Source organism: Girardinichthys multiradiatus, chromosome 4 (genome assembly GCF_021462225.1).
Source record: "Girardinichthys multiradiatus isolate DD_20200921_A chromosome 4, DD_fGirMul_XY1, whole genome shotgun sequence".
Classification (NCBI taxonomy): domain Eukaryota; kingdom Metazoa; phylum Chordata; class Actinopteri; order Cyprinodontiformes; family Goodeidae; genus Girardinichthys; species Girardinichthys multiradiatus.
In genome coordinates this window covers 36,714,142-36,728,410 of record NC_061797.1, presented here as the reverse complement: position 1 = coordinate 36,728,410, position 14,269 = coordinate 36,714,142, and the positions used below count along the sequence as shown (strand labels likewise).

Sequence of the window (14,269 nt, the reverse complement as noted above, 5' to 3'; positions counted from 1 at the left end):
GTCAGATGCTCAGAGTAAGAGAACATGAGAACACACAAAGGCCAGAGACAAAGACTGAAATGTGTGTGTGTGTGTGTCCAGTGGGGTGGAGTGTGTGTGGTGTAAATAGCTCCATGTGGTGAGCGTCAGCCAGGACAAGCAGCCGACTGTCGCCAGTGTACCCTCCCTGTCACACACACCAAAATCACAGTCCCATGGGGAGGAATCCGGCAGCGAACACCTACCTACACTGAAAATCTACCTCTTTCTAAGCCACAAACACACACAAGCACGCTGTGTGTCAGTTAAAAACACACTCTCCTTTAATAAATCACCGATTTGTTATAAACTATTGTCAGATTGCAGTCAGTTAAGCCCCTCTTCAACCCCTGCATCTTCTCCTGACTGTCACAGTCAAATCAACACCCAGCCCTAATTATTGTGTGGAGAACAGACGAGCTACAAAAAATACAAATTACTTGACATGAGTACGGTAATTAAGCTGTAAAAATAAATGGGGCTGCAAAAAAAAGGAAAAATAGGGAGGAAACGATGCAGCTGTTTCCCCAGAGAGTGAAAACGTACCTCTGACTTGATATGCAAGAAACTGTTGGATCTGACATGTTAAATGAACAGAGCTCCCTGAAGACTCTAAAGCTAACAAAGTTAAAGTTCCAGGAGTTTAAACTGAGTTCTGGGTAAGTTTTCCTGGTCCTTGGTTCTTATTTGCTTAGCACAATTCTTACAGTCCTTGACTGAAAATAGTTGCAATAACAACTATAAAAACCATTATTGCATTAGATCATTAGCTGAGATCAGCAATTCACAAAGTCCAGACTCTGTTTCGAATTAAGACCACATAGTAAGCCGATCTAAACCCAGTCCACATGTCACATGTCAGCAGTCTGGAAGCGACCTGAATACAGATCAGTCCACTACTACAACTCCAGTGACATTAATTATATACTTCAAGCAAAGCAAGTTTTTACTCCAGGGCAGTCAGGGGAAACGGGACTTAATTTAATTTGGTTCACTTTCACACTTCAATTGCAAAAGTCAACCAAACCACCAGAACAACATCATGCAGTTACAACAGATGCTTGCTTGGGACATCGTCATAAGAAGCTGTCCAGTATGAGCAGAAAGCATCTATAGCAAATATTTTAACATCATTAGGCAGCTCTAGTGGGAAAGCACTCTTAGATTACAAAACAGGAAAATTATCGTTAAAGTTATAGTTTTGTCCACACACGATTAACTGGAACTGCTATGAAAACATCTTATGTGCTGAATCATCAACGAGTCATATCAAAATGTAGAGAAGGCAAGCTGACGTCAGCCTAGCACCTCAGCAAACATCTCCCTGTCCAAAGATCTTTAGAAGAGTGAGACGAAAGCTTACTGAAGTTGTTTGAGCAGAGTCAGGCAGTCCTTTAAAAATAAAAAATAAAGCTATGTTTCAGAAGGCACGCCAGAGATGGGACAAAATGTTGGTTTATATAAAAGAAACTAGAAAACCTCCTAAAAATCGTTATTGGGAGAGTTGTGTATAAAAAAAAATCACAGGTTTCTAGTAGATCATGTAATATTGATGAAATACAAGGTGGATTTTAGGTTCATACTGAAAAGGTGGCCCTTTACTTTCATATGAAATACATCTGCTACTATAAGAGTTTAAAAATCATTCCCATTAAATTTATTTTTTATTTTCCTATTGAACTGTAATGTATAACTGTTATACATTAACCGTATAATGTTTTTTACATTTATTTTTTACATTTACATAAGAACAGAATTATGTTTCACATTAAGGTTCTTTTCATTCTCTTGGGTATATGTAACTTTCATCATTGTTTGGATGTTACAGGGTCTTGCTACACTTTTAGTTCAGTGTATTTATTCTTGTTTCTGAAGAATGGGACCATATTTGTTGAGGAATAAATGGCTAAGTTTACGTTTCATAATAAATCAGAGCGATTGAGTTTTACTGTGAAGAATAAAATAAAGCTTAGGGTCACAAACAAAAAATTGGTACAAGGTACAAATTGACAAATTTTCCATAATTCAAAATACCAAAATAGTTTATTGCACCCATCATCCTCTTGGGTTTTATGAAGTTGATGATTTCTTGGAAAGTCAGCAGTTTATTCACTATTCTTTCTCACTTTTCCCTAAACTTTCTCATAATTGAAGCGCTTTCCAAGTTGTGTTTACCACAACACAATTTTGTTTACTGTAAATTCAAGCATACATTGTCTTTTTGGCAGCATGAAGCCCAAAAGAGTCTGTGACAAAAAAACCAAGATATTTTTTTTATTATTCTGATAATAATGTGTGTGTGACTGACCTCAATCTGCTGAAGCTCCAGGGGCGATTTCAGTCTCAGACACACGGCCTGGCTCAGGTAAGCATCTACGTCCTCCTCTGACAAAGTTTGTACCTGACACGTGCAAAAATATTCATAAATAAGAAACACACCACACACATAGAAAGGAAAATATATGGTTTGCAAATTCAATCACATCCAAGTGTGGGTGAGTTTGTTTGGTCTGCTCGCTGCCCAACAATTCAACAGAGAAAGAAACAATGCTGACAGCAGAAACAAAGCTGCTTGGTTGTGCGTGCAAAACAAACAAACCCTGAAGTAATTTAAATAGAGCAGTGAGAGGAGAATGTGAATGCAGCACAGATCAGACAACGGCCACTATTGTGGGTCAGGTCGTCGGCTCATCTCTGATTATCTACTTGTCTAATGGTCTGTTTGACAAGCTGCTCTCATGTCTGTCTGTTGCTCCTTCATCCATTTAAATCAGTAGCTGCCAGTCACAGTCTGTCTGTGGGACTGAAATCACTGTGTCTGGAAAACTGGCTGCCAGTCCCTCAGCTGTCTGTTAAAAATGCCAACTTCAAGTGATTAGGTGAAATGTTAAAGGTACTAATATCGAACTGAAACTCCATGAAATACAATTTAACCCCCATGAATGACAAGGATTGTTGTCTTAAGGCCTTAAATTGTGATTTTGGCACAAATACAGAAGCTTAGGAATAGGAAAGAAATTTAATATAAGTACAACTTTTGAGCTTGTTTGTTTGACACTGAATGCATTTATAACCAAATGGTATGGTATACATGTTAACTGAGAAATTACAGTGCAAGGCTACCCATCCAACACTTATTCTCAATTGGATTGAGACCTGGACTTTCACTAGGCCATCCTGACACATTAATATTTTTTTATATAAACCATTCCATAGTAGCTGTCTGTATGTTTAGTGCTGTTACTTATTTCAGCAGAAGTGTGAAACATGTAACAACCCAAAACGGAGCATGTAGTTTTCAAGCATGCTCAGTATAAGAGATTGCTGCAAAGACAGTGACTTTGTGCAACAGGCCGGGTTTCCTTAAATAGGAAACTATTTATCAGCTGTAGTAAGAAACTGAAGTTGACTGTGGTGTCTTATAACTAAGATTGAATTGGAATGTATGTAACTTACTTTAAAATCGGTCCAAATGAATAGACTGAATGGACCATATAGTTCTGTCAATAAACTTGATTTGTTTTGTAAAGTCCTTTAAAGATGACATTGTAATTGGCACTATAAAAATAAACTGGCCAAACTCTAGACAGGCAAATGTAGGTATCTGAGAGTCAAACTGTGCTTCTCAAACATCTGCATATTTCAAGACTCTAGGGATTCAGGTTAGGGTAATTTGTGTTTATAAAACCATAACCAAAACTCACTGCATTGAAAATATGGAAGGTAGGGATCCGAGTCTCAGTATGACCCTGAAAACCTGGTAAAAGTTGTGTAAACTTCTTGTATTTTGATCAAAACATGTTCCTGACTCTGGTATTTCATTAAACCCTCAGAAGATGCATTAACTTATGAAAAGGAGGGATATATGTGTCTTTTAAGGCTACATGCAACAAAGCTGATAGTGAAGTAATAAATTACTTTCTAATTTTTGTTTTGCTGCTGTAATGTGATGCATGCACGTTAATCCAAGAGGTTTGATGCTGTGATCTCTGTTTTCGTTCAGATAACTAGATGACGTTGTTACAAAATTACAAAGACCAGTGTCTGCAGCTGAACTCTAGACTCTGTGGGTGATAAAGGCCTCCCTCAGCTAATAGCAACACCACAAATCCCATCGTGTAAACAAGCAATGTTTAATTTCACATCAAATGCTGACAAAAGAGCAGAATAATTGTTGTGTATGTTACTGATGTGAATCCCAAATCCAGAGTTGACTTGTCTGTTTACATGTCACCAAATAAATTTGGTCTTTCATTTACTGTTTACATAAATCAGCAGGTGTAGCTTTACCACCCATTCATTACCAGCAGTAAGTACAGCACAGACCAAAAGTTTGGACACACCTTCTCATTCAAAGAGTTTTCTTTATTTTCATGACTATGAATATTGTAGCTTCACACTGAAGGCATCAAAACTATGAATTAACACATGTGGAATTATATACTGAACAAAAAAGTGTGAAACAACTGAAAATATGTCTTATATTCTAGGTTCTTCAAAGTAGCCACCTTTTGCTTTGATTACTGCTCCACACACTCTTGGCATTCTGTTGCTGAGCTTCAAGAGGTAGTCACCTGAAACGGTTTTCACTTCACAGGTGTGCCCTGTCAGGTTTAATAAGTGGGATTTCAAGCCTTATACATGGGGTTGGGACCATCAGTTGTGTTATACAGGAGGTGGATACAGTACACAGCTGATAGTCCTACTGAATAGACTGTTAGAATTAGTATTATAGCAAGAAAAAAGCAACTAAGTAAAGAAAAACGAGTGGCCATCATTACTTTAAGAAATGAAGGTCAGTCAGTCCGAACAATTGGGAAACAATTGAGACAGCAAGGAGGTGTACAAGAAGAAGCTGGAGAGCAAGCTCCAGCAAAACAATATCAGAGATGTGTGGACAGGGATGAAGAAGATCGCAGGCTTCAAGCAGAGCGATGATCAGACCGATGAAGGTCTGGACAGAGTCAATGAACTGAACACATTCGTCAATAGGTTCAGTTCAGAAACAAGCTTCGCATCCTCCTCTCCTGCTCACAGCCAAACAGACATTCCACCCTCCTTTGACCCACAGCTGTCCAATAACACCTCAGCCATGGACCCTTCTGCTTCTACATGTTTGCCTTCAACCATATCAGAAGATGCTGATGCTTCCTTTGCGTCCCCCTTCCACCTGTATGTCTCAAGATGTCAAGTGAAGATGCAACTGGAGACTGAATCGGAATAAGGCTGCGGGTCCAGATCATGTCAGCCCTAGAGTCCTGAAGGGCTGTGCAGAGCAGCTCTGTGGGATTCTGCAGCACCTCTTCAACCTTAGCCTGGCCCAGAAGAAGGTTCCGGTGTTGTGGAACACCTCATGTCTTGTTCCGGTACCAAAGAAAACTCACCCATCAGTCCTCAATGACTATAGACCTGTTGCCCTGACATCCCACATCATGAAGGTCCTAGAGAGACTCCTGTTGGCCCACCTGAGTAAGCAAGCAGTAAACCATCAGGACCCCCTTCAGTTTGCTTATTGCTGTGGAGTTGGAGTTGAAGATGCCATCACACACCTGCTTCAACAGAACCACTGTCATCTGGACAAAGCCAGCAGCACTGTGAGGATCATGTTCTTTGATTTCTCCAGTGCATTTAATACAATCCAACCTGATTTGCTTTGTCAGAAACTCCAGAAGACTCAGGTGGAGGCCTCAACAATCTCCTGGATCAAAGACTACCTGACAAACAGACCACAGTTTGTGAGACTGAAAGGTTATGAGTCTAACCAGGTAGTCAGCAGCACAGGAGCACCACAGGGGACGGTACTCTCACCATTCCTTTTCACTCTGTACACCTCAGACTTCCAGTACAAGACAGACTCCTGTCATCTGCAGAAATACTCGGATGATTCTGCAGTCGTGGGGTGGATCAGAGATGGACAAGAAGCTGAGTACAGGATGGTGGTGGACCGCTTTGTGGCATGGTGTGGAAACAATCATCTCATCTTGAACGTGACTAAAACAAAGGAGATGATTGTAGATTTTAAGAGAAACAGGAATAAGTCAAAAACTATTTATATCATGGGAGAAGAAGTGGAGGTGGTGGAGGAGTATAAATACCTCGGTGTTCACCTGGACAACAGACTAGAGTGGAGATGCAACTGTGAAGCTGTCTACAAGAAGGGACAGAGCAGACTGTACTTCTTGAGGAAGCTTAGGTCCTTTGGTGTTTGCAGCAAGATGCTGCATATCTTCTATAAGTCTGTTGTGGAAAGTGTGATCTCTTCTGCCATCATCTGCTGGGGAAGCAGCATCAGAGCCAGGGACTTCAAAAGCTCAACAAGCTGATAAAGATGGCTGGCTCTGTTCTGGGGACTCCTCTGGAACCTCTGGAGATCATTGTAGAAAGACGGATTCTTCATAAAATGAAGAACATTATGGAGAACCCTGAGCATCCTCTTCATGAAACTGTCCTACAACAACAGAGTGTCTTCAGTCAGACTTCTTCAGATGTGCTGTAAGACAGAGCGCTACAGGAGCTCCTTCCTGCCCACAGCCATCAGCATCTACAACAGCTCTTTGAAGAAACCTTCATAATGAGCTACAACAACATTTAATTTATCTTCGGGATTAATAAAGTATTTTTGAATTGAATTGAAAACTTTGAAAGTGTCCCCGAGTGCAGTCGCAAAAACCATCAAGTGCTACAAAGAAACTGGCTCACATGAGGACCGCCCCAGGAAAGGAAGACCAAGGGTCACCTTTGCTGCGGACGATAAATTCATCCGAGTCACCAGCCTCAGAAATTGCAGGTTAACAGCAGCTCAGATTAGAGAGCAGGTCAATGCCACATAGAGTTCTAGTAGCAGACACATCTCTAGAACAACTGTTAAGAGGAGACTGTGTGAATCAGGCCTTCATGGTAAAATAGCTGCTAGGAAACCACTGCTGAGGACAGGCAACAAGCAGAAGAGACGTGTTTGGGCTAAAGAACACAAGGAATGGACATTAGACCAGTGGAAATCTGTCCTTTGGTCTGATGAGTCCAAGTTTGAGATCTTTGGTTCCAACCACCGTGTCTTTGTGCGGCACAGAAGAGGTGAACGGATGGACTCAACATGCCTGGTTCCCACTGTGAAGCATGGAGGAGGAGGTGTGATGGTGCTTTGCTGGTGACACTGTTGGGGATTTATTCAAAATTGAAGGCATACTGAACCAGCATGGCTACCACAGCATCTTGCAGCGGCATGCTATTCCATCCGGTTTGCGTTTAGTTGGACCATCATTTATTTTTCAACAGAACAATTCAATTCAATTCAAATTCAATTCAAAAATACTTTATTAATCCCAAAGGGAAATTAAATGTTGTTGCAGCTCATTATGAGGGTTTCCTCAAAGAGCTGTTGTAGATGCTGATGGCTGTGGGCAGGAAGGAACAATGACCCCAAACACACCTCCAGGCTGTGTAAGGGCTATTTGACCAAGAAGGAGAGTGATGGGGTGCTGCGCCAGATGACCTGGCCTCCACAGTCACCGGACCTGAACCCAATCGAGATGGTTTGGGGTGAGCTGGACTGCAGAGTGAAGGCAAAAGGGCCAACAAGTGCTAAGTATCTCTGGGAACTCCTTCAAGACTGTTGGAAAACCATTTCAGGTGACTACCTCTTGAAGCTCATCAACAGAATGCCAAGAGTGTGCGGAGCAGTAATCAAAGCTAAAGGTGGCTACTTTGAAGAACCTAGAATATAAGACATATTTTCAGTTGTTTCACACTTTTTTGTTCAGTATATAATTCCACACGTGTTAATTCATAGTTTAATGCCTTCAGTGTGAAGCTACAATATTCATAGTCATGAAAATAAAGAAAACTCTTTGAATGAGAAGGTGTGTCCAAACGTTTGGTCTGTACTGTATTCATTGGAGGCTACGCCTGACATGCAAACCTGACCACTGAAACCCACAACAGACATATTAATCGAGGTGAAGATGTCAGATCTAAGAAGTGGAGTTCAGTCACAATGTTTTCATACTTTATGTAAGTGAACAAAACATGTCTCAGGGAATGTTGTTTTTTTTATGTGTTTGCAGCACTAGTGGCCTTTATTTTCTTATTTTTTGACAGTATGCTGACAGGCAAGGGGTGGAGAGAGGGGGGAAGACAGGCAGCAAAGGTCAACAGGCCAGGACTCGAACCCGTGACGGGCTACTTGGAGGTCTAAGGCCTCCGAACATGGGTTGCGCGTTTTACCACTGTGCCCCCGCCCATCTCATGCCATGTCTAGAACAAAGATGAAAATATACATTAAACTTACCTGTGATTTAACATCACGTTACAACCCCAAATTTCAATGTATTTCACTGGGATTTTATGTGACAGAACAACACAAGGGGGCATAAAGTTATGAAACAGAAAAAAAACCTCTGGAAAGCTTTCATTTGTATTCAGGACCCCAAAAGTCAATACTTTTGGGGGTAGTAACTCAGTTGGCTGCAATTACAAAATATTGCTTAAGCTATGTCAAGATCAATTTTCCAGACTTGCCACAGATTTTCAATTGGATTCGGGATTGACTGGGCTTTACTAACCCATGTACATGCTTTCATCTGAAACACCCCTTTGTATCTTTGGCTGTATGTTTAGGGTTGTTCTCTTGCAGGAAGGTGAACGTCCTCCCCAGTCTCAAGTCTTTCCCCCCCTCAACCCCAACACATTCTCTGTCCCTGCTAAAAGAAATTCGTCCACACAGCATCTTTCATTACGAGGGTGGTGTGTTCAGGGATTAATCTGCAGTGGGTGCATTGCACTGTACAAAACATCTTGCACGGTAGTGTTAGACTGGAGCCGTTTTTCTCAAAAGTTTCACAAGCTTCTAGTCTGCTTATCTGATTATTGCTCTGCTTACCCAATCCTTCAGTTTAGTTGTGTTGGTATATTAGCAGCTGTGCTATACTTCCCATTTTCAGATGTTACGTTGAACAGAGCTCTGTGAGATGTTCAAAGTGTGGAATATTGTTTTAAAACTTAACTCCAATCTTAAACTTCTCCACCACTTTATCCCTGATCCGCCTGATGTCCTTATTGCTCTTCATGATGCTGTTTGTTCAGTAATGTTCTCTAGCAAACCTCTGAAGCTTTCACAGAACATCTGCATTTCTGCTGAGTTTTAAGTATACTTTATTTACTTACCTGGTGACTTCTAAGGGCATTTGGGTAAATTGGACTTTATTTAGGAATCAGAGTGAAGTGGGTTCACTACAAATACACACCACACTTTTTTAATCCATGTATGCTCTTCATTCCACTTCCTAATTATGCCTTATTAGGCTTTGGTCTGTCTCATAAACTCCCAATAAAGAACAACAAATGTGAAAAAAGTTCAAATTGTATGAATACATTTACAAAGCATTGTAATGAAAATATTAAATTTTCACTGTTTAATGATAAATTTGACTTAGTGCAATAACCAGGGGATACATGTTTCACTGCTTTTCTCTATGATTACCATTTATAAAGAAAAATAAAACCTGAAAATGTTTTTCAATATCAGTGAACCAAGGTGACACTACCTGAAGGACTATGTATGTGATGAGACATAGAGCCGCCAAGAGAGTGTCTTCAATCTCTCCTTGTAAGTCAGAATAGTCGAGGCAGTCAAAGACTGTAAGGAAGGCTGCAAGGCGAAGAGCAGAAACCTCAGGACCAGAGCTAAACCATAAAAGGTCCAAACTGGGTTGACCACCTACAAATTGACAGAAGAGAACATAATATGGGATGGATGCAAAACAGCAGATAAAAAATAACAGATGTTTTCATTTTTAGGCAGTATTCAAGCAGTCTTTCACAGTAAATAAGTAGGATCCAAGCAGTACATGGGATGTTAATGGGGACAGGATGGACCGTGTCCGCTTCTTTCAAAGGGTTTCCAGGGAAGACGAACCATTCTCTGATTGCTGGAACATCCACAGAGCTGCCTAAGAACATACCAAAAATTACATGTTTAACCTAAATTTACTGTTTCATCAAACCCTTCTTCTGTAGAAGATTAAATTAGGTCAGTGTCCTCTGCTCATTTTGATGCGTAGACTTAAGTCTTTGTTTTTTTGCTGTCCTACCATCCTTTTTGAGCAGCAGCAAACCATAGACGCGTTGTCTGCACAGTTTGTAGACGATGGCCTGAGGCAGCAATTCCTTGTCCTCCTCGTCCTCCAGAGAGTTGCTGCATTCGGTGACTCCAGCGCACACAACACTGTAAACCATGAAACCCTTCGCCGCTACATGTTTCTCTCTACATGCCTGTGGAAAACCACACAGCAAAAATATTTAGCTCTTCTGGTATTCGGTATGTTACACATTACAGGGAGATTTACAACTGAAAAGCTAAAATTATGAATCATAACATACCTTTAAAATCTCAGGACTAACATCCTTCTCAAAGGCACAGGGTGGAGCAGAACGGTCAACCAGTTCATAATCTTTGTGTCCAGGTGTGAAGTAGGAGCAGATTCCCTTCTTTAGTAGCTCTCTTTCAGAAGATGATATGTTCAGAGAATGTGGTACAAGTCCAGTTTCTTCCTTTTCAGAAACATACAAAGACCTCACAAACTGGGCTACAGCCAGAACTACCTGGCCCTGAGGAGGACCGGAATATGGTGCTGGATTGGTTCTCCTGTGAACGATAAAGATCTTCAAACCTCCCAAGCAAATGGATGTCCATCACTGCAGGCAAACTCAACTATACTGGTTCCGGAAGATTACAGGTGAATGCCCAACTTTCCATTTTGTTTTGATTCTGTGTTTTTCTGTCTCTTTCCTGTCTTCTCAGTCCCAGCCAGTTAAGGCAAAGGGCCATTCAAACCAAATACTGGTTATGCATGAAGGATTTGTTCCTCTCCACTGTTACCCTATGCCTGAGGAATTGCTGCAAAGTCAATGACTTGATGCAATCTGGGGACTTTCTTAGATAGGTAATCTGAGTGTATTGGAACTAAATATATTTAACTTAACTGGACTGAATCAAATTAATTTGGATTGAACTGGATTGCCTTTAACAGCATATGAACTGGACCTGTAAAGGGCCAAGAGATTCATTTTTAAGTTAATTGGCACTATTTATATAAAGTGAAGTGAATTGATTTGAGTTGACTTGAATTGAATGAAGTAAACTGAAATTAATTGAGTTGAACTGAACCTGAAATTAACTGATTATACTGAAATGAATTGAACATAAAGCTGCACACTGGCACAGTTGGTAGCACTGTTGGTTTGTAGCAAGAAGGTCCTGGGTTCAAATCCCAGCCTGGGGTCTTTCTGCATGGAGTTTAAATTTTCTCCCCATGACTGCATGTGTTCTCTCCAGGTACTCCTGCTTCCTCCCACAGCCCCAAAACATGACCTGTTAAGTTCATTGATTATTCTAAATTGCCATTGTATCTGAGTAGCGTGTGGATGGTTGTTCTGTGGGGTTGAAAATTAACTTTGTATCATCTATAACCCAATGTTGACTACATTTGTCTCTGTTAAGTAAGCCAATAAATAAAAATAAAATGAACTGAATTTATTCAGATTATAATTAATTTATACAAAGAACTACGAGATTGTTTAAGCTTTTTCACAGCACCTTACATGTTTGTAATTCATACCTGTATGCTGCCATAGCATTGTGTCTGATATTCTGCATGTGCTCCTCTGAAACCACATCGTTACCCACCAGACAGGCCAGCAGAGGCAGCTGAGTAACTGTTAGTCCAATGTTTCTGCAGAGCCTCTGCCGGTCATACATGACAGTTGTTAGGTTGTTTATTCGCAGCTTTGCCACAGACAAGTAGGGAGCACTTAAGAGATGAGATAAAACTACATGTTCAGTTTGTAAACATTTTTCCATTACTTATTATTGTCATTACTATTATTATCTTAATGTAAGATCAACATGAAGTCCAAAGCAGCAATTTTGGTTACACCTGCCATTTTGCAGCCATTACAAAGCACTCCGGCTATACCCACATAATCATTTTTTTTCCAAACCTGTCATAAATGATGAAGTCTGAGTCCTGCCCTAGGATGCCCAAGCTGCCATGCTGACGAGCATAGCTGGCAATTTCATAGTCTGCCTCTCTCACTGAGCAGAACACTTCCTGGCCCAGTGATCTATGGACAAGACAGCATCTTATCAAACTTCATCCAACAAAACTTTGTATTCTTTGTCAGTAAGAACTCAATTATAAAGCATTCATGTTCTACATAAAGGCAGCTGCATCACAGTCAGCCAGGGAATCGCTTACCTGAGGGCCAAAGGGGTGAATGTTGCCAGAGCAGATGGCAGACAAGACAGCTGTTTGCCAGGCTGTTCTCCATGTTCTTTAATGTGGTTAAATATTTTTACAATATCCCTGTTCACCCTAAGTCGCCTCTTCACCTGTAGAAAAGACGCCATGCGGCTTAAAAACATCTTGGGATTGTATTTAGTTGAAGAAAATAGTTGTAAAAGCCGCTTAATATAAGTGAAACATGAGCAGGGCATGTTCCCTGTACTTAACATATGCAGCTAAATTGAGCCACCTAATCAGTGTCTCTCCTCACCCACTCTGGTCTCTTCTGCTCTTCCACGACTCCATCGAAGAAAAAGACTAATTCGATGCCTGCAGAGGTAAAAGCCTCCACCCAGTTCTTCAGGACATCAATATACTCCTTCCACTGGCCTCCACACACCCAGTTCATACACGAGTACCAATGACATAGGCAGGACATGCCATCAACAACAAGTGTGGGACCTGCACAACAGTTAAATAGGAAAATGTAAGTGCTAAACCAAAGCAAAGTCCACCTAAGAAATGTTTAGGTATCTAAGTTTACAATTTGGAAACATAAAACATTGAATCAGTAATAAGAGTTAAGTTTATGACAAAACAACAGGTACATATTTATTAAAGTGTTTATATCTCATTATGATATCACTAAATAGTGCCCAAACATATTAAACAACCGAATGCAGTTTGATTTTCACAATTAAAACATCACATTGTGTTTAAGCTAGTCATGTCACTTGAGTTTCAAGATGCCAGATAAATAACTCCATGATACATCTCACAGTGTTTACATTCATGGTCTTTGTTTTTATCTTAAAACAAATGGCACAACAGGTGCATCGCAATCTACATGATGTTGTGTACAAATAAATAGTGTTAACTATAACTATCCGGCTGAGGTGTGATTATAGTTAATTTGAGGTAATTTGAAGATAATGACTTGTGTTCACTGCTGCATCATTTTCTCTTTATATTTGTTGTTATCTGTCAATTGCACAAGTTTCCCTTGATCAGCTCTGATCAGTGATCGACAGGTCAAACAATAAAAACCTTTTTCCATTATTAAAGACATCTAATGTACACCATTTTCAATCTATAAATGCAACAATCAACAGTATGTGCTATAATGTGCTTTAGCTTAATGGAAATTATTTGAAGAATAGAGACATAGCTTGATACATAAATGGAGATAATGTCTTCATCTTTGTTGGATTTTAAACTGAAACCCCCTATCAAAAAAAGACTGAAGCTGATTTTTTTCTCCTTTATTTGAAAAGAATAAACCAAAACAAGTATCAGTCAGGAAAAGTCTTACTGGTTGATCCCATGGTTAAACTATAAATCCCCATGCTTTCTAAAGGTTTTTTTAAAAAGTTGTTTCAACATAAGCAGCATCTTCAGTAATTTTTTGGGGAATTTCTTTGTTTGTGTCTACAAATAAAGTCAACAGATAAAGGTTGGTGTTTTTTTTTTTTTAACAAAATAATGTAATTTTCAGAGATATCAGACTAAAACCGGCCATTTCTCACTTTGATGTGCATTGTGTGGGAATAAACTAATAAAGTAAAGTACAAAGAAAAAATCTCCACTTTAACAGTATCTAAAAGTCGAGAAATAGAAAATAAAGTCCAGCAAAGACCTGACACATGACCAGATGCATCACCCCTCAGTTTGACCCAGAGTTATTATCAGTGAAAATAAGGTCAGACTATTAAATCCTTTCGCCAATGGCACAGTGACAACACAGAGAAACTCAGCTGGTGATGTTAGCGGTGGATGTACAGCTCTGCTGGTTTTTGGCGACATGTTGTCTGGCCATTTCTCGCAGGTTCACTGTCACACAAGCTTCTGGACAGCATCGCTCCACAAAGCTCTGCAGACCTTTTACACCCATCCCTGCAGAGCACAAACACAAAGACATCCCTAAAGGAAACAGGTGTGTGCTCTGAATATGCTATTCTTGTTAATGTCAT

The 14,269-nt window shown here is 40.1% G+C and overlaps 1 protein-coding gene across 2 annotated transcripts in view; it reads right to left on the bottom strand.

Moving 5' to 3' along the window:
* The window catches only part of fam120b (family with sequence similarity 120B), a 29,854-nt gene that overhangs the window by 15,262 nt on the left and 323 nt on the right, over positions 1 to 14,269 (bottom strand). For both annotated transcript variants that reach the window (XM_047363753.1, XM_047363752.1), the window contains exons 2-11: positions 14,055 to 14,192; positions 12,571 to 12,761; positions 12,273 to 12,406; positions 12,016 to 12,138; positions 11,634 to 11,825; positions 10,396 to 10,660; positions 10,107 to 10,287; positions 9,864 to 9,965; positions 9,561 to 9,733; positions 2,327 to 2,419 (exon numbers count right to left, since the gene is read on the bottom strand). In XM_047363753.1, the coding sequence (XP_047219709.1) occupies positions 2,327 to 2,419; positions 9,561 to 9,733; positions 9,864 to 9,965; positions 10,107 to 10,287; positions 10,396 to 10,660; positions 11,634 to 11,825; positions 12,016 to 12,138; positions 12,273 to 12,406; positions 12,571 to 12,761; positions 14,055 to 14,190 (1,590 nt within the window). In that variant the 5' untranslated portion in view covers positions 14,191 to 14,192. The remainder of the gene's footprint in view (positions 1 to 2,326; positions 2,420 to 9,560; positions 9,734 to 9,863; positions 9,966 to 10,106; positions 10,288 to 10,395; positions 10,661 to 11,633; positions 11,826 to 12,015; positions 12,139 to 12,272; positions 12,407 to 12,570; positions 12,762 to 14,054; positions 14,193 to 14,269) is intronic.